General features: G+C 38.5%; 1 protein-coding gene across 1 annotated transcript in view; it reads left to right on the top strand.

The window, feature by feature from the left end:
* Positions 1-1,469: 1,469 nt before the first annotated feature.
* The window catches only part of ERC2 (ELKS/RAB6-interacting/CAST family member 2), a 402,854-nt gene continuing 382,827 nt past the window's right edge, over positions 1,470-21,496 (top strand). Inside the window, exons 1-2 of the mRNA XM_084214527.1 lie at positions 1,470-1,582; positions 14,088-14,888. Coding sequence (XP_084070653.1) covers positions 14,232-14,888 — 657 coding nt within the window. The 5' untranslated portion in view covers positions 1,470-1,582; positions 14,088-14,231. The remainder of the gene's footprint in view (positions 1,583-14,087; positions 14,889-21,496) is intronic.

Here is a 21,496-nt window from a genome sequence, read left to right as displayed (position 1 = left end):
GTCAATTTCTTCAGGAACAGATTTTCTCTGTCCATATTTTTCATGGCTTTGAAACTATTTGGACAGAAATGTCTTTAAATAAGTATGTAGGTTTAAAAGCAATTGAAGTCTGCATTTTAATCAGGGTTATTTCATTACTTTGAACTCAGAAAAAGTATTTGCCCTCTTTTGCAATTATAGCTAAAGTAGGTGGGTACTGTAAGAGTGTGTCCCTTTCTTGGAGAAATATGAACCTGCTATGCTCCTGCTGGGAATGACATTCTAGCATCTCCAAATAAATACCTGTGACAGCCAATTATTTCAGCTGGTTTGGATAATTCAGATACAGCAATAAAGGGATTATGTTAATTTTAAACATGATTGGCTGAAATCAATTTTATTTGACATAGTTTTTAACAATAATTCCATAAAAGTTGTTTTTAATGCTGTTTAATAGTGGCATTTATAGATGCCTATGTGGGCAAGAGAGAAATAAAATAAAGATTTATATTAAAGCAACTACAAATCTTAAATTTTTCTTAGAATCATTGTTAAGGCAATGAGATCAAGAGGAGACAGATAAAATAAATTGTGAAATTTTGTGTAGGGTAAGGTATGAAGGTGCATTAAAGCTAAAGACCGAAGGTGGTCACTTATAATTGTATCCACAGAGATTAAACTAAAAAAATTTGAGAAGAGGGAAAAATAGAAGAGGAACAAACCTTCTGTTCTTAGGATGCCAGTGACGTTTACAGAAGTTTCTTTTACTCCTGTTAATAAAAAGCAATAAAATCTTAGGCATAATTTTTAATGCATTTTGCAATTTTCTTATGGAAAAGGCTTTCAGGCTTTGTGTAGCAGCTAATCTGAGTTTTTTTTTCCCCTGCTTACTGCTTTTTGAAAAAAAAAAAACCACAAATAAATATGGATGTCATCTTAATTTCTTTTACACTTAAGCCCAAACACAGATTCAGATTTCTGGGTTTGTTCTGTTTATGTAAACACACACATATAGCAATGGATTTTTAGACATCATGCTCTGAAGCACCTGCCTTTGAACATTTCTGGCCTTCGGTGAACAGGGGGAGAAAGCAATTTATCCTCTGCAGTTTTACGCAGACCTAGGTGTATTTTTAGGCCGTTTCCCAATGAGTAACACGCTCGCAGCCGTTGGCTGGGTGGGGACTGGAACCCGCGGGCTGGCGATGAATGGACAGAGACAGACGCTCGCAGGGATCACGGGCTGCGGTGCGTGTGCTGCTGCTGCTGCTGCTGCTGCTGCTGCTGCCCCCGGCGGCTCCGAGCCGCGCCGCTGGAGCCCCGGCTCCTCGGGAATGCTGGGAATGTTGAGTCAGGGACTGGCAACCCAGACAGCCGGGCTCGCAGCTGACTGAGGGAGACTCGCTGAGGGACGGAAAGGCGAGGGACAGGGGCACACGGACCTCCCCCGACTGCAGCAGGTCCCTTCTCTTCGGCCCCTCGCAGGTATTCCGCGGCTCCCGCTCTCCCTGCTGCCTCCCTCCTCCGCGCAAATGGGATGCCAGCTAAACGTGATGTTGTAAAATCCATGTGAGGACGAAAGGCAGATGCAATGATTTGAAAGGTGAGAAGCTTGAACAAGAATATGGCTGGGATGCATGACTGTAAATTTACTGTGATTAAGGAAATGCTGGATATTGCTTTTTACAACTGTCTGGTAGCTGAATCTGGAGATGAATTTGCAGAATAGGCTTTTTATATTGCTTTGGAAATACATTGTAATAAATGGGACCAAGTGCACATCTTATTCTGGTAACAGAGTGCCTCTCCCTACAGAATCGTCAACCAGAAACCTCTCTTGCAATTTCTATTAAAAGCAGCCATAGGACTCTATTTTTAATATGTTTTTAAATTTTTTTTTTTTTGTGCCTAGTGTTTAAAAATATTATTGTTGTTGTTAAAGTTTTCCGGAATAGAATTGATGGGTTTTGGAAATTCCTAGCTTTATACCTAAATAATGGATAATGTTTGGTGTTTTAAAAACCATGTCAGGAAAAAAGGTGAGAGATTTCTGTTCCCTTCTAGTGGCCGGCAAATGGAAACAGACGCTAACAGGGTATTATTTTTCAGTTATATAATTAATGAATACTTACTGGGGTCCCTCATTTATGATGCTGGGGTTTAATTTTTTTTAAGAAAAGATCATTTTAGGCTGGACAAGTGATGAATGTGATGAAGTCCACGCCTATGTTCACCAAGGATACATAGATCTTTTTCTGGGAGCACTACAGTAGTAATTTGATGGAGAAGGATTTTTTTTTTTTTTTATTAGTGTGTGATTGATTTCTAGGCGGCTACCTGCTAAGCCTTGTGATGGATGGATGGATGGATGGGAATCTATTCCCTTAGCGGCGAATTGCTCTTCCCCTCGTGATGGACACGCCGGCCGACCACTGGCATTGGCAGACAGGAGCTCGTTGCACACGAGCGCGGCCAATAAGTGCAGCCAAGGGGAGGGCAAATCCTACTTGCCAGGGTTAGTTTTCTGCTCGGCTTTCTAAATCAGTGGTTTCAGTTAGCTGTTGTCGTTCGGGATTTGTTTTTATTCCCGTCCCTGCACCTCCAGCCCCACGTGCGTGTCCAGGGCGGCCGCCTCGAACGCGGCCCCTTCCCGGCAGCCGCGCCGGGCGCAGGCCCCGCTCCGGCTCCCCCTCCTCGGAGGGCGGGGAAGGGAGGGAGGTTCCTCTCCATCAAGTCACTTCGCCCCTGGCGCTTGGTTTCCCTTCGCCGAGCCGAGGACGGAGCGGATCCCCCGCGTCAGCCCCGCCGCCCTGCCCTGAGGGAAGATGCTGGGGATGCGCTGCCGCCTTCCTCCGTTCCTCCCTCCCCCGGGAATGGCAGAGCTCCACAGCCTGGATGGGGGCGCGGGGAGAGCCCTCCTGCGGCCCTTCCCCAGCCCGGTGCGGGGGGGACAGCGGGCCCTGCCCTGCCAGCCTCCTGCTCGGTACCGGGGCTGGGGGAGCCCGGCCGCCTTCCCGGCCCGGCTCCGCGCAGCGGCGGTGTCAGGGCTGCACGTCCCCACCGGGACCCCAAACCAATCCCTCTGCCGGGGGGATTTCCTCGGACTGTCCCCATGGCGGGGCAGGGGATGGCGAACGCTCCCACAGCTCAGGTGAAGCCAACACCAGCCATAAAACAGCCCCTCAGCCGCAGTCCCCTCACTGCCGCGTGTGCTGGAACAGTTCGTTCCCCGTTAGTTACTTTACCCCAGCAGAAGGAGGAAAAGGGCCCTTTTCTTTTTTAAGGGTCTGTTTCTGCACATGCAGAGTGTGTAATGGTATATCCAAGTCCCTTAAGGAATATCTTTCTGTGGGAAAAAGATTTCTTAGTTTCTTGATGGAAGAAACTTGTGGTCCAAGCCCTGGCTTCGTGGGTGACTGTGTTAAGGGCTGTGTGAAAGTGCCTCCGCATCTCCTCAGCACCTTAAAGGAAGCATTTTTACTGCTGTTATTTTTGTTTTAAAGCTCTGTGTAAAATGGTTTTCAAAGGCATCAAAGTGAGTTAGCATTTTCCCTTTTCCTAGGGGAATCTGGGAGGAAGGAGAGGCTTTCTGTCCAGTGAATGAAGGGAACAATTTCTTCTTCCAAAGGCTCGTTGAGATAAGGGCAGTCCCTGGGGTTATGGCTGTCCAGCTCAGGCTGAACAACTACACCTCTGAACTCTGGGGAAACCCCATGCTGTGTTTATGAGCGCACCCAGGCTGGGGTAGATACTCAAGAACTGAGAAATTTCTTGGTTAGTGTTTGGGTGCCTTGTTATTCTCATTATCCTTGCTCTTGTGGTTTGCCAGCATTTGGAGAAGGCCCATCTTGCTGCCTTTTATCCTCCTCTAATCTACTGCTAGTCACATTCTGGTGCATGGTAGTGTTAGATCCAGCATCCATGTCGGTCCCTCCTGCTATTCCTTGCCTGCTGTGTAGAAAGGTGTGGGCCCTATTCTTAGCAGCCAAATACCAAAAGAACGCATTCAACCATTTTAGAATGTCAAATATATTTGATACTTAGAGAATTATCTATTCAGCGTGTGTTTTTGTATAAGCATGCTCAAGGTGATATTTTTTTCTTTTGCCTTAGAAAGGTGATTGTTACTGACCTTTGAAGGATGACTAAGAAAAAAGAGTGGGTTGTTCACCCCTCAAAGAGGGTGAGGCAACCAGCCTGTGTATTGCTTCCAAAGACCACATATGTTCCCCCACCTGTATCTCTTAGGGTGTTTATTATATTTTTATCCACTATGATGTATTTGTTATCTTCTGTTTAATTTAGTTTCTAATGCTTGGGAGATATATATGTGGAGGATCGTAGTTAGATCCACCTAGGAAATATTACTCTGATACTGATTTTTTTTTTTATAAATTATTATGTGACCCCTCTTATCTGTGATATTTTATTTGTTTGGTTTAGGATTGTGTTAGAATATTTTTGTGATTTAAGTCTTAGTTTTTGAATGATCTCATATGTACTTAGCAATGATTAGCTTCCCTCAATTTACTTACATTTTGCAACACTAACACTAGCTTATATTTTCTGTTAAGTGTTGGCAAAAGGGTAAGAGCTATTTGAAAGTAAAATGACTTTGTAATTTCTTTTTCAGGGTCATAGTTGAAAATAAATTCTGAAAATGAACTGTGTAGTGCTGCTTCTTCTGAGTGATACTTTGACACTAAGAAAATACAAAGGCACATCAGCAGAAATATCAGTTAAATGTTGTTCTGGAGCATTTTGGTTTTATTCCATTTTAAAGATGTAACACAGTTTACAGAAAGAAACCATCGCTTACAGTCTTTCTGTAATCAAATGAAATAGACTTATGTTGGTTTCTTACTGCTTGTATGTAACATGCAAACTAAACCCCCAACCTGTTTCCTTGGAAAGCAGCAGTTGACTACTCCACTGCTTGTGGAGGTCCAAGGACTTTTCTAAGCATGGATATCCAGTGTTTGTATGACAAAATGTGGGTGTCTGATGAATTAGCATTGTGGAATTTAAATTTTGTTGTTGCGTTCTTGGCAGTTTATTTCAGGGATTCTTGTAATTAATTTAGTGATGGTGGCTTTTAGATTCCCAGCTTTAGAATATCTTAAGTAACCAGGTCTTGTTTTGGGGCAATGGCAACAACTAGGAACCACATCTCCTTTCAGGGATGGTCTGTCAGGTGCTGAGCTCTGCCAAAGGAGAGAGGAGGAGCAAAGATGTTTTAGCACTTCTCTGGATAAGGCTTCATTACTGCTACACCATTTCTATTTACAGAAACTTGGAATTCCTTCATGATATTAGAAATTTAGACTTTGCAATGGGCAGGTGATGTGCTGTTCCTTTACATTAAAATGAGAATAATGGGGGAGGTGCCTAGAGCTGGAATTTCTGTGCTTTTAGGTAAGCAGAAGAATGTGTCTAAGAGTTTGGGGTGTATGTCAGTTTCAAGTTGTGATTGGATGTGTGGGGGTCTTTAACATTTTTGATGTTTAGCAAAGCCAGAGCATTTCTGTGAATTTTAAGATTAGGTTTTTGAAAGGTGATATTTGCTTTCTCGATTGTCTTAAAAACTCATTCTAAGACAGTCTTGCAGACTGGCGTTCACTGGAAATGTTTCAGGCTTGTTACCATGGGGCTTCTTTAATGATCAATATACTTTTTATTTGGTTAGAATACCCCACTTGCAGCAAATACTGTTTTTTAAATACTTCCCACTGTTTGTCCTGCTCATTATCCTATTCTCTAACTGAAGTCACCATGCAGATGTAGAATCTAGCAGCTAAATTCTACAAAAATTGAAAATGGGGAGATTTTCAAAGTGATTTAATGCTAAACTCTCATTGTGTGAGAAATTACATGGGACATTGTATGGCATAAAAGGATTGATGGAAGTGGTGTGTATATATAAATATATATTGTATAGGTTTGTGTAAAAAGGTTGCACTGTAGTTTCAGGAAGTACTGTGGAGTTGGGGAGGGAAGGCATTGGAGAAAACATTGTCTGTAGTGAATGATTAGTTGGATATAACGTGCAATTTATTTTGAAAGAAGTGAAAGAAATGTAACAAATCTGCCATTTGTGAATTTTGCACAGAGCATTGGTAATGTGTGGGGCAGTTTCCCTCCAAGTGAATAACTTGGATCACTTGGGATGCTGACTAATGGGGCATAATCTTCTCCATACATTGAGAGGCTTACAGAGCACATCTTGGTCACTTCATTCCAATTCCTTACGGAGGTGTAACGTGTCTGTACTTGTGGTTACACTGTTTGGTATGTTTGGATAGTTTCATTGCAGGACTTGGAGGCCACAGTACTTGAATTCTCAGGAACTGATTTTTCATTGTCAAATACGAGTTGAGTCCTGTTAGAAATGTTTCTGTTGCCCCTTCAGTTTTCAGTGTTGTTATCTAAACACTTTCCATGGTCAGTAAAATTAATTTACTGGTAATCTGCTTAGATATATATTTCATTATCTCTTGGCACGTGCGGTGTCTGAATTATTTAATTACTTTATAAAACAGCACAGGTCTGTGTTATTTCTATGATGGTGAGGCTTTTGACTTAAACAGCTTTCTGCAGCGCATTCTTTTCCTCAAAATATATTGCTGAAATGCAGTTCTTACCACTTATGTTCTTTGAAAAATTCAGATTAGTGGACAAATATGACCTGGTAAATAAAGCACAGTTCTTTTTGTTTACCTATGTCCAATAATAGTGGAAGAAATGGGTACTCTCAGGGGCTTCTCTGGAAGACAGTTTGCTGTGTACAGCAAGTTTATTTTTGATGGCTGAGTCTTGGCAGTCATGATGTACCTCAGCTTTCATTTATGGACCTCATTTGAAATCTGCTCAAAGCATTTGTTTTTCCTTAAGGAAACAGTTACAATAACATCTGTCATCAACTCCAAATGTTAAGTCAGATGCCTGTGAGGACTTATAAATTGCACTTGTGATGAACTGGTGTGATTGTGCTTAGCTGAGTGTGAGCCCAAAGGGGGCAGATTGGACTGTGCTGTGAAATTACGAGCCAGCCACCAAGTTCTTGGGGAACTCTTCAACTCTTTTGGGGAATAAATAAATAAATAAAAAGGCAATTCCTGAAGTGCAATGTCTTCTAATGGTTCCAGGATGCTGATTCTATGATGAATTGAAAGCTAATCTGCTAAATCACTTGCATTGCTTACAGAGTCTGTAAGTTCCTTGGACAGCTTTGATCTGATGTGGCTGAAGCACAGCCAGTTTTTCTTTGGCATGGTACTGAAATGTGCATCCTCTTATATCTGGGCAAAGACAACAGAGGAGGGATGTTCTACAGGTTTTTATATTGTGGTTTCAAAGCATGCTGAATGCACAAATATGCTTCTTGTTTTGTAGTTTGAATAGGCATATTGCTATTCTAGAATCAAATAAATGTAAACTGCAGAATGGATATTTAGGTTTGCTAAATACCCCAGTATTTAAGTATTTTCTAAGAAACTGCTGGAGGCTGCATAGGTAGTCTTAATAGCTGATCCTGTGACTATTTTGTTGCCTTTTTACAGAGAATGGAAGCTTTGTAGTAAAAAAGAAAAATATAGCTTTATCTTGCAAATGTATAAGCCCGTGTTTAGTAACATTCATGGGGGTAGCCTTATTGAATTAAATTGAAAGTACTCCATTGTGTGGGAGTATCTCTGTTGGTTTTTAAACCATTAAGAGTTATAAATGCATCTTAAAATTAAAAATATGACATAATTGTAAACGCCAGACTATTTTTAAGCATACTTAATGTAAAAATAGACAAATTTACAGGTCAAACTATAAACTCAGTCAATTTCCTTTTACGCTATTTTCAGTTCTTAGATTGTTTTACTAAAATGAATGTAGTCTTTAATATGCATTTAATATGTATATTACCAGCTGAACAGCTTTTTGTTTCAAAGAATTTGTAAATGCTGACAGTATAGGAATGACAGAACAAGTCTGGTCTTTCAGATTTTTCCTGGAAAACTTGTAGGTTTTCTTAAATCATGTTTATTTTTAAGTTCTACTTTCTCAAAGGATAACTCAGTCTATAACTGTGTTTCTGTAAATTATTTAGTCATTCAAGTTAGGTAAACGCTGACAAAAACAAAGCATAACTGTGTAATAATTAGGCATAACTTTCAAGTAATCCAGAAGAATTTTATGTACTGTTACATTCTATTATTTTTCCCTAAAGGAGACTATTTTAGTAAAAATTCAAGACGTGATTGTTGTTGTTTTTCTTTAAAAGTCATTAAATGAAAAGTACTGTTTGCCCGCTTTACCAAGTGCCTTAGAATAATCCTCCACAAAGTAGTGGAGCTTATAAATGCAGGCTTGCATTGATAAATGAGAATTCTTATTGAGAAGGGAATAGAAGGCAAGTGAATAACAATTGCAGGATGGAAGGCATGATGAATACAGACTAGGATGCAGAATTTAGCATACAAGACACCTGCACACCTTCAAGGACTGAAATGTTAGGAAATATTTCTCTGGAAAACCAAAAGCTTGCCAGGTCCTTAGAAATATCTGTGTCCTGGGAAGGCCATTATGGTATGGGGAACCAAAAAACTGAGCAGGGACATGCGGTGTTTTGGAATTTGTGTCTCTATCCCTTGTTGCTTGTGATTCACACCACCCACCCTCCCACCCGTCAATAAAAAATAGAACCCCAGTGTTAAGAGCTGCCGAGAGCAGATGGGCAGCAAAACAATGACAAAGTGAGTGTGGGACTGGGAGCTTCAGTCAATTACAGCTGAGGTGTTTCACCCTGCACCTCTGGAGCTGTTCACACCACTGTTGGTGCTTGTGCTTTGTGGTTTAAACAAAGGGTAACCCTAAACATCCCTGCATCTGGGGGGTGGCTGTTAAATCAGAAGGGACTGGAGAGTGAGAAAGTCTCAGCACTGGCAGGTAATTCTTACAGACTGTTCGTGGTTGTGTTTGCCCAGACTTGGCAGATGGGCTGCCCTATAGCTTTTTATAAAGATGCAGTGTGTTCTCTGGCCTAACAATTAAAGTTAGATGTGATGGTTCTGTCTTTGCCTGGCTGTAGAAGCCTTTTTTTAAATGTTCCATTTTCAGGTCTTTTATGTTTTACATAACATGTAAAAAAATAAAATGAAACAAATTTGAAATTTCTCACTTTCCTTAGATATCTTAGAAACCCCAGGATACTTGTCACATGCAGGACTGCAGGAAATAATTGTTTTAATGGAAGTGTTAGAGATAAAACATTAAGAATTGAAGTTTGAGCAACAGAGACCTAACTTAACAGTTATAAAATAATGGAGGTGTCAACTGGTGGAATTTAAATAGTATTTAAATATTTATATTATTTAAAGCCTACTTCTAACTATGAGAATGTTTTAAAACAATTACAATGTCTCAAACATTGTAATAAAGAGTTAAATGCTTTGAAAGAAGCGCACCTTTCTTGAACACTAGGCTTATTTTAAACCCATGAAACTTGTATAAAAGAGTTAAAAATGTATTGTTGACCCTTCACTTAAGTATATTTAAGAGTAATATAATTGACAGTCCTGATAATGGTGTCAGAACTGCTTGCTTTTCAAGATTTTTAATGCAGCATTTTGAGCAAATATTTCAATTAGTGGAGTTTTCTGATTGCATGACAAGTATTCATTGCTGTCACTGCACCTGACAGCTTTAGAATGCCTGACAACCTTATTTTCCATATATGTCATTGGATGCATATTGAACAGCCACTCTTACTTTTGCCTTCATATTTTCTTCTGTGTGAAAGGAAAGGCAGGCTGGTCTGATGTGAACTGCTCCTGTGAGGTGATAAGTGCCAGTTCTTCCATGTAGCACTGGTGGGAGTTCAGGGACATGAGCAGCTAGCAAGATTAAAACAGGCTTTGGGACTAATTTTATTTACAACTACATATATGTAATTTTTACAGCAAGCTACAAGAGAGGGGATAAATTAATGTCTGCTAACTAGTAAAAAGAAATTTAGTGTGCAGACTGTAGTAAAACTTAAATTTGCATAAGAAATGCAGATTCAGGATACTGTAAGTAACCTAAATGAAAATGTTGCTTTTGAAGTTTTCATAAAGGCTTTGTTTTTCAAACTTGTAAGGAATAGTAGAGTAGCAGGAAGAAATGAATTATTTTCTTTTTTGGATTAAAAAAGGTGGGGGGAGAAGAAGTTACTTGGTCAGCTGGGTAAGTAGGAAAAGAGAGTCCTTTGTCCTTGTAATAGAAACAATGCTGGTCTTGTACTAACACCATATAAAGAGCATTGTATTTATCTTTTTTCCTTTACTTTATTAAAAGAAGACATGCCAGGCTGCCCACTCAGATTAATGAAGAAAGGCAGGCTCCTCTACAACAGATTTGGGTTCTCTGTATCTAGTTTGTATCAGCTTGCTGCGTTTTTTTTAGATCAGCACTGACACTAAAAAACGTGAAGAAAAGAATGTTCTCTGCTGTGAGAATGTATTGTGCCACAATGAACGCAGTAGAGAACAGGTAAAGCAAAAGAAAGTGCTAGAAATATTTCTGACTCTTAGTCACTACTTTTAATACACTTGTGCTCCTGGTCTTCTGTGTACGGAGAGGTTGTGTTTTAAATGAGAGTATTTAAAAGATGTTATCAAAATAATTGTTTTGATAGCATCAAAGATGTTATCAAAAGAAACCATTGTTTGCTAGGACATATTTTTATGGAACAGATTTTTTTCTGTCAATCTCCTTCCTTTGTAGAGCCTCAAAGTGCAGTCCTGGCAGAGAAAATACGAGCATTGTGTTCTACATCACCTCTTTTTTTTTTTTTTTTTTCCTTCCTATTTTGCTTCTTTTGGTTTATATGTGGGGAGTTGTATAGCACTAAACAGTTTTAGACAGTTTGGAATTGGATTGATAATTTCTGCACTTAACTGTCACCATATATTGTTTGGGAAGGTTAACTCTGCAGAAGAGGTTTCCTTAAAGCTTCTGGTACTTTTACAAATGTTTGAGCTCTTGGCTCAGTGTTAATATTGGCAAGTAGTTGTGCAAAGCTATTAAGTATTTGGCTGATACCCAAACTTCCTGCTGACTAGGTGATTCAGGCCACAGGAGGGGACACTAAAAGCCGAAATCATCCCTCAGCATGTAAGTGTGTGACCAGTGAAAATCAGAGCTTGCGGGGTACTGCGTATACAGTATTTCAAGCAAACTCTGTAATTATGTTAGATGTACAAATAAGGATTTGGAAACTAAATTGAGTGAGATCTTCTAGTAGCATCCATATCAGAATCCTATGCTCCAGGTTTCTCAAAAAATAGAAAGCTAAAAGACAAAGTGAGTTGTCAGGCTTGAGCTGTGTGGGTAATGTGAGCCCGTGATGTTGCTGTGTGCAGAATGCAGGTGATTAGGTGGGGCAGGAATGTGGAGAATGAGGCAAGCTGAAGTTGTAACAGGTGTTGGGGACACTTTGGCATGAATGGTGTCAGGTCTGCTGGAGTTTTCCAGGCTAATGAGAGCATGGGGCAGAGTGTCTAGTGCCTACCTGCCTGCACCCAGCTAAGAATGCATGCTTAATTTTCTGGATCCTAAAAGGATTCACATAAAATACAGTTTTGTTCAATGCAGAATAATAAACTCATTATTATAATGGTTAATTTTACATCATGTACATTAAAGGAATTTCTTTAAAATAAGAAAATACCGAGCCAAGCAGGTGAGCATCTGGGGTTTTTTTCTAGTAGAAAGCTGATTTGGATTTTACATCTTCAACTCTTATAGGAAAATGTGTGTGGTGGGTCTGCAGTCTGTCCCTACCAGACTCGATGAAGCTGGGTGACTTTTTTCTCAGAGAAGGTTTTAGTGGGATATGACCTTTGTGACTCCTTTGCCCTGGCTACTGCAAGACCTGCAGCTTTGGTAAAGAATTATTACTTGAGAGTATTAGTATTCCTTCCTCTCTGTCCAATTAAAATAGCAATATAAAATAAATTTACCTTTCAAAATAGAACGGTCTTTATCTCACCTGTCCACTCTCAGTTCAACTGGGATGGCTCTGTTAGCTGGTTCTGTGGGAAGATGGGATCTCTCCTCTCTCTTTTTCTCCAGGCAGTAGATGATGATCTGTGTGGCAGTTTTTGAGGTCCTGAGGCTGGTATTGCTTCTTCATGTCTCCAATTCCTGATGTGTTGAGACACCCAGTAAATCTTCCTGAAGCTAGGAAGGCTACATGTAGAAGCAGTAAAGAGCAGAAAATGATGTAAGGTGCTTTTTTTCCCTTTCATAAAGCAATGGCATCTGGCTTCTACTCTGAGATTTCACAGCCATAAAGGAAGGCTCCAGTTTTATCCTTAAGAAGTACACACATTGAAAAAGCATATTTTTGTGTGCTTGCCTTTCTGAGGTGTTTGCAGGAAAGCCAGTATGTACAATTCCAGTTGTAGAAGGTAACAAACTAAAAAGTTCTTAGGGTTTCTCCATTTTAATTTGCAAAGTCAGGGTTTTCAGCTTTTGGTCTGTGAGCTGTCCTTAATAGCCTGTTAAAGTAAGAAAATCAAGTGTATCATCAGTGTGTTTGTGTTTACAACACAGACGTCTCTGTTTTGATTTGAATACTTCTAGAGGGAAAAGAAAAGAAATTGGAAATGCTGCGGAAGTAATAACCCTGGTTGGTGGTGTTTTGCTTCTCTTTTCCTGTTTCTTTCTGAATTTTCACAAGCTTCTGGAAGTTACAAGGTTCAATCAGCATTGGAACATTGTTTAAGAAGTTCAGTGAGTAGTTAGCCTCCCTTTGGATAAGGAATGAGGATCCTTTTTTCAGTGGAGCTCAGTGGTAAGCACTGGAGCGCTAAGCAAGATAAGTTTTCTCTGATATAAGAACTTCCAAAAATTCACACAAGTTGAGGAAAGAAAGGCCACAACTAATAAGCTCTAAAAGACAAAACAAGTACCTGAAAATACATATCAGAGACATAAACAGAAGGCTAAGTAAGTTAAGTGATTCTAAGTAAGAAATGTACTGTTTTATCAGACTGAAAAGGAAAAACATTATGGACATGATATAAGATAAAATATTCTGTACCTCTGCTTCTTAGGATCAACAAATTTATACCCAACCCCACTGCCTGGCTGTGTATCATATCTGCTGTATCTAAAAATATTGTATTGTGTGCAGTTTAAATTGTCACTGGCATTTCCTGCTAGCAGTATTGTTTTTTTTTACCAGACCAGAGTGTAGTGTTTTTTAGGGGGTGTTTATTTTGTATTGTTTGTGGGTTTTTTTATTGAGTGAGCAAGAGGGTGGGGTGAATTCTGTCAATTCAGAAGATCTGTTGTTGCTTTTGCTTGGAATCTGCCAGGAGCTGGTGGAAGGAAAGTGATCTTCAGCTCTGGTCCCATGGAAGATTTTTCTGTGAAGGAGCTATGGAACTGTTTCAGGCAACTAGAAAGATACAGGGGTGGATTTCTCAAAGGGCTTGATGAGTTACTTGGCCAGAGGATGGCTGGCACTTGAGAATTAGATGAGAATTTTTTTTTTATTGGTCAATGTGTTGAAGCTGAGACAGTAGAAAACTGCACAGGCTCTTTTGGTGGAACAAGCTGTGGGTCACCTCTTGAATGCTGCATGACAGCCGAAAAAGAGGGGCAGGTTTGGACAGTGATGTTAAAATGCCAAAACTTAAAAAAGTAAATCAACAAGATTCCTTTATATCTGTGTGCCTTGGGAATGAATTCTGGAGGCTTTAAGAGGGTAGTTCTTTATGCCAATAAAAAATATTTTTCTTTATATAAATTTCATATTGTCAGTCAAATATGTCACTTAAATAAGTGACAAGGTAAGGTATGGTATGTTATTGTATTGGGCCCATGTTGTTCATTCTGGCTTAGTTTGACAAGCTTTAGCTTGAAGCTTTCTGGCAAGAAAGAAATGAGGAGTTTTATTTTAAATGAAATTAGTTTGAAAATGCATTTTTAACTAATCATCCTTAATATGAAATGTTTAGCAGATTTTATTTTTGTAGTTTTTACTCTGGGAAGTTGGTTTTTCTGATATATGATGATTACTTTTATTTTCCAAAATGAAAACTTAATTTTATAATATTTTTTTTCAGGTCCGTCTTGGGAGGAAAACCAGATTTTTGCCTACTGGAAGGATGCAGTGAAACTGCCAGTATTTCTAGCCAGAATTATTAATTTAACATTCAACTTTAGTGTTACTAGTTTCTTACTAAATAGTACCTCAAAGTAGAAGAAAAATGTATGGAAGTGCAAGAACAATCAGCAACTTGGAAGGAAGTCCCTCCAGGTCCCCCCGCTTGCCAAGGTCCCCCCGCCTGGGGCACAGGCGAACCAGCAGCGGGGGAGGAGGGGGGACAGGGAAGACGTTGTCCATGGAGAACATCCAGTCCCTTAACGCAGCCTATGCAACATCTGGACCAATGTACCTGAGTGACCACGAGGGTGTAGCTTCTACTACTTTCCCAAAGGGCACAATGACTCTTGGAAGGGCTACAAATCGAGCTGTGTATGGTGGCCGAGTCACAGCCATGGGGAGCAGCCCCAATATCGCTTCTGCTGGACTGTCACACACAGATGTCCTTTCTTACTCTGACCAGCATGGAGGGCTGACCACATCCTCACACCACCACCACCACCAGGTTCCTTCCATGCTGAGACAGGTTAGGGATAGCACCATGTTAGATCTGCAGGCTCAGCTTAAGGATCTACAGAGGGAGAATGACCTTCTCAGAAAAGAACTAGACATTAAGGACAGCAAGCTGGGGTCCTCTATGAACAGCATCAAAACTTTCTGGAGTCCTGAGCTAAAGAAAGAGAGAGTGTTAAGGAAAGAAGAAGCAGCCAGAATGTCAGTTCTTAAAGAACAGATGAGAGTTTCCCATGAAGAAAATCAGGTAAGTAATGATGAAGGTTTCCTTGTGTTGATTTACAACCAAGCGCTTGATGTTGGGCTTTTGTTGTTTGCCACAAGAATTTTATACCTTGATTTATCTGCTTCTGACCGCTAAACTTCAGGAAAGCACACTAATAAGAATCCAAATGCAGGTTATAATTACCTTCATGCAGCATCCCTTCACATTTTAGATGGATAAAATAATTGTTGTTACCCTTTCTCTTATGTTTGAAACTTTCTCTAGGGTTTTTTGCAACTGTCTAAATGTTGTCTTGGCATCATTTTCTGAAGAGGTAAATGAGCCACTTTTGAAAAAGTGGAAATAAATATCCAGAGGCATATTTTGTTTAAGCTGTACAGGGAGTTAACAGTTTTAAAATTAAAAGAAGATAAATCCTCATATTCAGCTTTCTGTACTTCTGCATTACAGAATGAAGTTCTCAGTAACATTTCAGAGACCTGCATTGTAGTAAATGACTATCTTGTAAATATGTATTTTAAATACTTCTATTCACATTGTAACATTATTTTCCTGAAGCTATAAAAAGATTCAAATATTTTAGTCTGGATGGATAAATCTATGAAGTCAAACTTTGAGACTGCTATATCAAATATACAGCTAGATATACCAAGTTATATGGAACAACAGCACAGAATAGATAAAAAAATTATCCTTCCTTTCTCCACACACTTTTTGGCTTCTGGTCTTATTTTAAAGCTGCTCCTTTTTAGACCATCTGTTAACTTTCCCCAGACAAAAACACAGTCCTGTGTTTCTCTCACTTCCAGATTCCAAATCTAAACTTCTTTGCTGGCAGGCAGCAACAACTGAGATTTTGAATTAACTTCCAAGTTTGTGATCAATTAGAGCTTCTCAGCAAACTTTCTCTCACCTTTAGGCATGTCATGAACCTAAATATCTACAGAGCTGGCAAGTCTGTTACCAGTTACTTCAGTGGGAACCTGGCTGGGTTGTCATCAGGAATTCAGTGCAATGAATTAATTGTATAACTTTTGTATCCAAACTGACAGAAGTTTTATTTATAGCAGATGCACTAGGATGCTGCTAGAACGAATAGATCTTTTTTAACAAAAAGATGCATGGTGGAGGTTCTGTTTTATCAAAAACTTTGTTGGTTAGATACTTTAATGGTGGTAGTTAGTGTCACCTTAGGAGGAGAATTATTCTGATAGACTCTGTGTGTCTTATGGAAATGTCACATTAATATCTTATACTGACATTTGGAATTTGAATCTGGTGTTAAGAGACTTTGTCACATACCAGTGACAATTCTGTTTTGGTTTTTCCCCCTGAAAGCTAGTTTTGTTTATCTTGAGGGAAAGTAAACTAGTAACTTAGTTATGAGTTCATTCATGTTGTCTCTTTTACAAACTCTTATTTTCTTGTAAAAGCAAACCTGAAAAAAGCAATATGTTTTGCTCTATGTGTATATTTAACATGAATCCTCCCTCTATAATACACAGAGATTGGGTAGCTCCATTCCATTGCTAAGTGTCCAGTCATTCACGGGAGAGGCCAAGTACCCAGTGGTATCCCCAGCAAGTGCTCCTTGTGATCCAGCTCAGTGAACTTTAAATTCAGCCAGTTACTTTTGGACCTGTTTAAAATGCCAGTGTCCACAGGCTCTTACAGCCTAACGTACCTGTGAGGAACCACTCGTTTCATTTGGTTTTGCACCAGACTTTGTCTGCTTTTGCTAGGATTTCCTTCTCCTTGTACAGAAAGAAGCAATAAATAATTGATGTCTGGTGCCAGTCTCAGTGCCACTTAGGACTTTACAGTGCCATCATCACATCCCTCCCTCAGCTCTTTTCCAGACAGCAGCATCTTGCCATGTGCGATAATTCCTTGTGAAACAGTAACATGATGTTTTTAAGACCTGTTAAATGTTTGGGATTTTTTTTGTTTTTTTTAGAGGCAAGGGGACCAAAACATCTTATGTTTTTGATAAGGTCTAAAATGAGTTGTGTTGATGTTGTAGTGTTTGCCCTTTTATTCTGTATGTCTCTCACAGAAATTCCCAACAATTAGTTTGTTCTTTCCAGTTTTGGATGCCTTTATTTTTGCTGCTACTGAGTACTAAGCTAATATCTTAATGGAAATATTTATCATAGCTGAAAAAAACCTCACCATTCATTCTAACCAGTTTAGATCACAGCTTGTTATGCTTAAAGTTAGGATTATTTTCCAGTAGGATCTGGTAGGGATCTGTCATGTGCTTGAGGCTTTCATCAGTGTCCTAAAGGATGGATGTGTTATTTGCCATCCAAATAATGGCAAGATTGGGAATGCTTAAAACCATCCTGGAAAGTAGGATTATAAATGAAAATAAATTTTCCAAATAAATGAATTAGTTTGAAATGGTAGGATCTGCTTCCACAGGAAAATTGATAAAATTAAACCTCTTGGAAGCAGAAGAGATCCATGAGGAAGTTTATGGACAGTAACTTGGACATTCCTGTTTTTCTTTCGAAAGTTATGTTTCTGAAAGTGTATGCTTTCAGCACCTGTACTTTGATATCACAGTCCATATTTAGTTGGCTTTTGTTTTTCATGTTCTTTGTGATATTTTCTCACAGTGTAACTGGCATTATTTTATATATGTATTGGTATACATAGGGGCAGGAAGCACTCTACATGTTTTTAATTAAAGTAGTTCTTCATCTTGGAGTCATCCATTTACAACGTCTCAAACAGAGATTTTGCTTTTTTTCCCCTTGGTGGATAGTTATTTGCTCCAATTTGGCTTGATCAGAAGCTTCTAATCATATGTAATATATAGGAGTGTTAGTGTGGAAGGCTTCAGTGGAGAGCAGAAGGCCATGAGGTGGGAAGTGCTGGGAAGACACAAGGCATTATTCAGCAATATTAATTTCCAAGGTTGTTGCCTGCCAAGAGGGAAAACTAATTTATTGCTTTGGATTAGCTGCTTCTAATACAGTACATTAATGTTTATCAGTTTATATGCTGCTTTTATGACATTGCAAAAACTGAATCACTGTGATATTTTTAAAAATGCATATTAAGCCCTGTTGCACAAATTAAGGACCCCTTTTGCTTACTTAAAAATGTAGTCATTTAATACTACATAATTAATACAAAATGGACACTGTGTGCCATGAATAGTGGTTCTTTTTCAGGCATGGCATGGTTATATTAGAAATAAATGGGTGAGCATGATCCTTTTTTCCCTTAAAAAAAGCCCAGGTAATTTTAATTGACTTAATGTGTTCTTTGAGAACACATTACGGATTTTGATCTTTTGAAGTTTAATTCCTATCCTGATACTGCAGGAATTTACTTCTGATTAATGAGATAGAGAGAAGATAAAAAGGATAGTGAGCAGTTCCTCTGAGGCTTATAGCTCTGAATAAAAAATTTTCTTGAAATAGTTTCTCCAAGTAACTTTTGTCCATCTGTAGCAGTGTGAATAACTCAGATGCTGCAATTAGCAGAATAGAGCTGATAAAATAATCAGTACAGAAGGGAATGTGTATTCATGAATTTAGAACTGTGAGTAGCCACTCAATGTTATTTCACAATGTGCTCCTCATTTTTACTTTGATTCATGACAAGTATCTAAATAGAACAATAAGAGAAAGTATACTTGCAAATATTCTGAAATGGCATTTCCCTTCTCTGTACTAATTAAAATATGTTCCTAATAAAATATTGATTAGGCTAAGGTATACATTAAAAAAAAATTTTTTTTAGATATATTGTTTATGCCCTTTAAAATTCTTGTAGATTCATTGTAGTGGAATATGCAGGCAGTTTCCAACACTTGGGTATTTAGTGTGAGTCTATAGATGGGTATTGCCTTCCTTAATGGGTCAAAGTATGCACTTGATTACTGGTTGGAAAGGACCTTTCATTGTTTGTTAATAGCAGTTGTGGTCAGAGGAGGATTTTTTGGGTATAAATATTTTTCAGCCCATCTTATTGTGTAAATGTCTGAAACAGCAGGGATTTTGAAGTTTATTGGGAATATTAACGAAGTACATGGTTACACAAAGCTAGGAACCTGAGGAATGGAAATGTGCTTGTGGTTTACTATACTATCTGAGGTATGTTTTCATAGTAATAATCTTAAAAATAAACTGGCTGTATTTTTACTAAATGAGTCTCTTCAAGAAAAAATACTTCCGACATCAAATTTTAATATAGTACTTACAACCAGTGAAAGCTTCTGAAGGTGTTTTAGGATAATTCTGTAAAGCTGGTAGGTTCATCACACCCATTCACCTTGTTTTCTGTTTTTCACTGTACTGTTGTTTTCTGCTTTCTCCAGCTTTTAAAAAAATATTTGTCTTGAGCTGCATGTACACTTGTTGATTTTAACTTTATTTTGCATGTTTCCACTGTTTTCTTCATTTTAACTCATGTACCTTGATGGCAATTTAGGTAAGTGCAAAATATTCTTCTTTACTTTGTTTATTAAACGCGACAAAGTGCTTAAGCATTTAACCACATGGAATAGATCAAATGGTCATTACCTGAATAGCAAAGTAGAATGAAATCAGTGGATTTTATATTATATTCAAAATAATAATGTCTGTGAAATGGGAAGAGGCCAAAACAGCTGGACAGCTGAGGAGGGATGGTGTGTAATGGGTGAGGAACAGTGAATAAGCTGTGCCACAAGGGTGTGTGTTGCTGTCTGTTGTTGTTAGTGAGGAGCAAAGGCTCCTGGCTCTGGTGGGGAGAAGAATTTCATAAAGAAGGGGCCATGATACTACAGATAACCAAGGAAATTTTGATGGAGTAATAACCTGAAAGTGCTTGAGGGTGAATGAGGTAATTTAGTTACTTTTAACCTTTTGAGACCCTCTGTCTGAAAAAGCTTGGTAAGTATTGAGCTAGAAAATGAATTATAGGAATGTGACTCTGTAACTTGAAGCTTTTTGGTGCTGTTCTGGTTTAGATAGTAGTATTCATGTATACATTAAAAAATAGAAACTAATAATTTAATCTGTATGAAAACTGTATCACATGTTAAGTGGTAAATTGGAAATGATAGTAATAATAAGTTACACCCTTTTGGGCATTTTTGAAGTATAAGGAGATCTGAGGAAAGTAGTTTTTTGTTTTGTTCTGTTGTCCCCAGTATTTCAAAAAAGATAAAGATCATGAATTGTAGTCTTTAGGATGCACTGTGTGTAGCTGTCAACTGAAAGAGTACTATTTTATTTAGAGCAAAAGATACTTTATTCATCATGTGGGAAACTAAAAATTATTGAATATTGCAAAATACCTACTAAATTCAGCATATAGGTCACTCTCAGTTATCCAGTGTCAAAGTGCTAGCATGAAATTTCATTTGCATCTTGAAGTCTTAGAAGGAGAGTCAAATAAGGAGTGTCAGTGAGTGTTCTTCATAAAAAAGAATAGACAAGACCAGTAACATTCTGAGAAGGTGGAATGACTCTATAGCAGACAGATCTTTGAAATGAAAGGTAGTTGGAACTGTGTGAGGCTCTGTGACTTGAAACTGTGAACTCACCAGCTTTGAACATAGTCACTTCCTTAACTGGTATTTGATGGTGCACTCCAAAGCACTAAGAAAGCTGCTGCTGTCTGTTGTGGATTTTTTGTCCTGTCACGGTGGTGATCATCTTAAAACTGAAGTATCACATGAGGAGTTTTCTGAAAGGCTATAGGTTTATTATTTGTTTTTGAGGATGATATTTCAGATGAATTTAGTAATTTCATCCTGTTTGTTAAACTTCACTTGCAACATCAGATGGATACTTCATTCTCTGTTCCCCAATCTGATGCACTTTCTTCCGTTGTTCAGTGGTGATTGTTGTCTTGCTGTGTGAGTAAAACCTTTTAACAGAAGACAGGATTCTTCTGACAGGGTCTCAGAAAAGAACACTTCAGAAAAAACATAGACCTAGCAGAATATTAGTTGGGATAAAACTACCTTTAAGTTACCCTTTATGCTAGCAGCTCTGCTTGAAGGTGTTCCTTCAGCACCTACTGCTAAGCCACAGCTGCTGCTTTTTACCCCCTCCTGTCTTAAATTAGGGAAGTCCAGCTTCACTTCTATCCTGGTAGGTACTTTATGCTGTCAGAATGACTTAAGGAAATTAGAAGAGAGGTATTTGTATATAAACCATTTTGAGTTTTTCTTAGAATTGGGTGGTGTTGGATACATCACATTAATTACAAATGGGTTTGTAATGCAGGAATTTGTCTGAAAAGCAAGTTTTACAAAACATAAATGAAGTCTCTTGATGTTAACTAAACCTTTAATCTCATCAATAATACAGTTTTTCACAGGTATCATAGATAATACATCAAACATTATCCTTGGTGAATTTCTTTTCCACTGATTGTGATGGAGCCAGTAGTTCATGGAGTATTTTTAAAAATATATATTTTTATTTCTCTGTTTGGTTCTCTAAACTGGCTTCCTTCCTTGAGGTCTTAGACTTAATCTGAAAAGAATGCTGGAAATAATTTTTCAGAACAAAAAGTGGAAGAGAGAAAAGGAAATAAGTACTGTGAACAGAGTAATTTCTTTCTCATTTTACATTTTTAGTCTTTATTAGTAAAATTAGTCTTTATTAGTAAAATTTCAG

Source organism: Fringilla coelebs, assembly GCF_963513975.1.
Source record: "Fringilla coelebs genome assembly, chromosome: 13".
NCBI classification, from domain to species: Eukaryota; Metazoa; Chordata; class Aves; order Passeriformes; family Fringillidae; genus Fringilla; species Fringilla coelebs.
The sequence above is the reverse complement of the archived record's forward strand: the minus strand, read 5'-3'. Positions and strand labels throughout refer to the sequence as shown.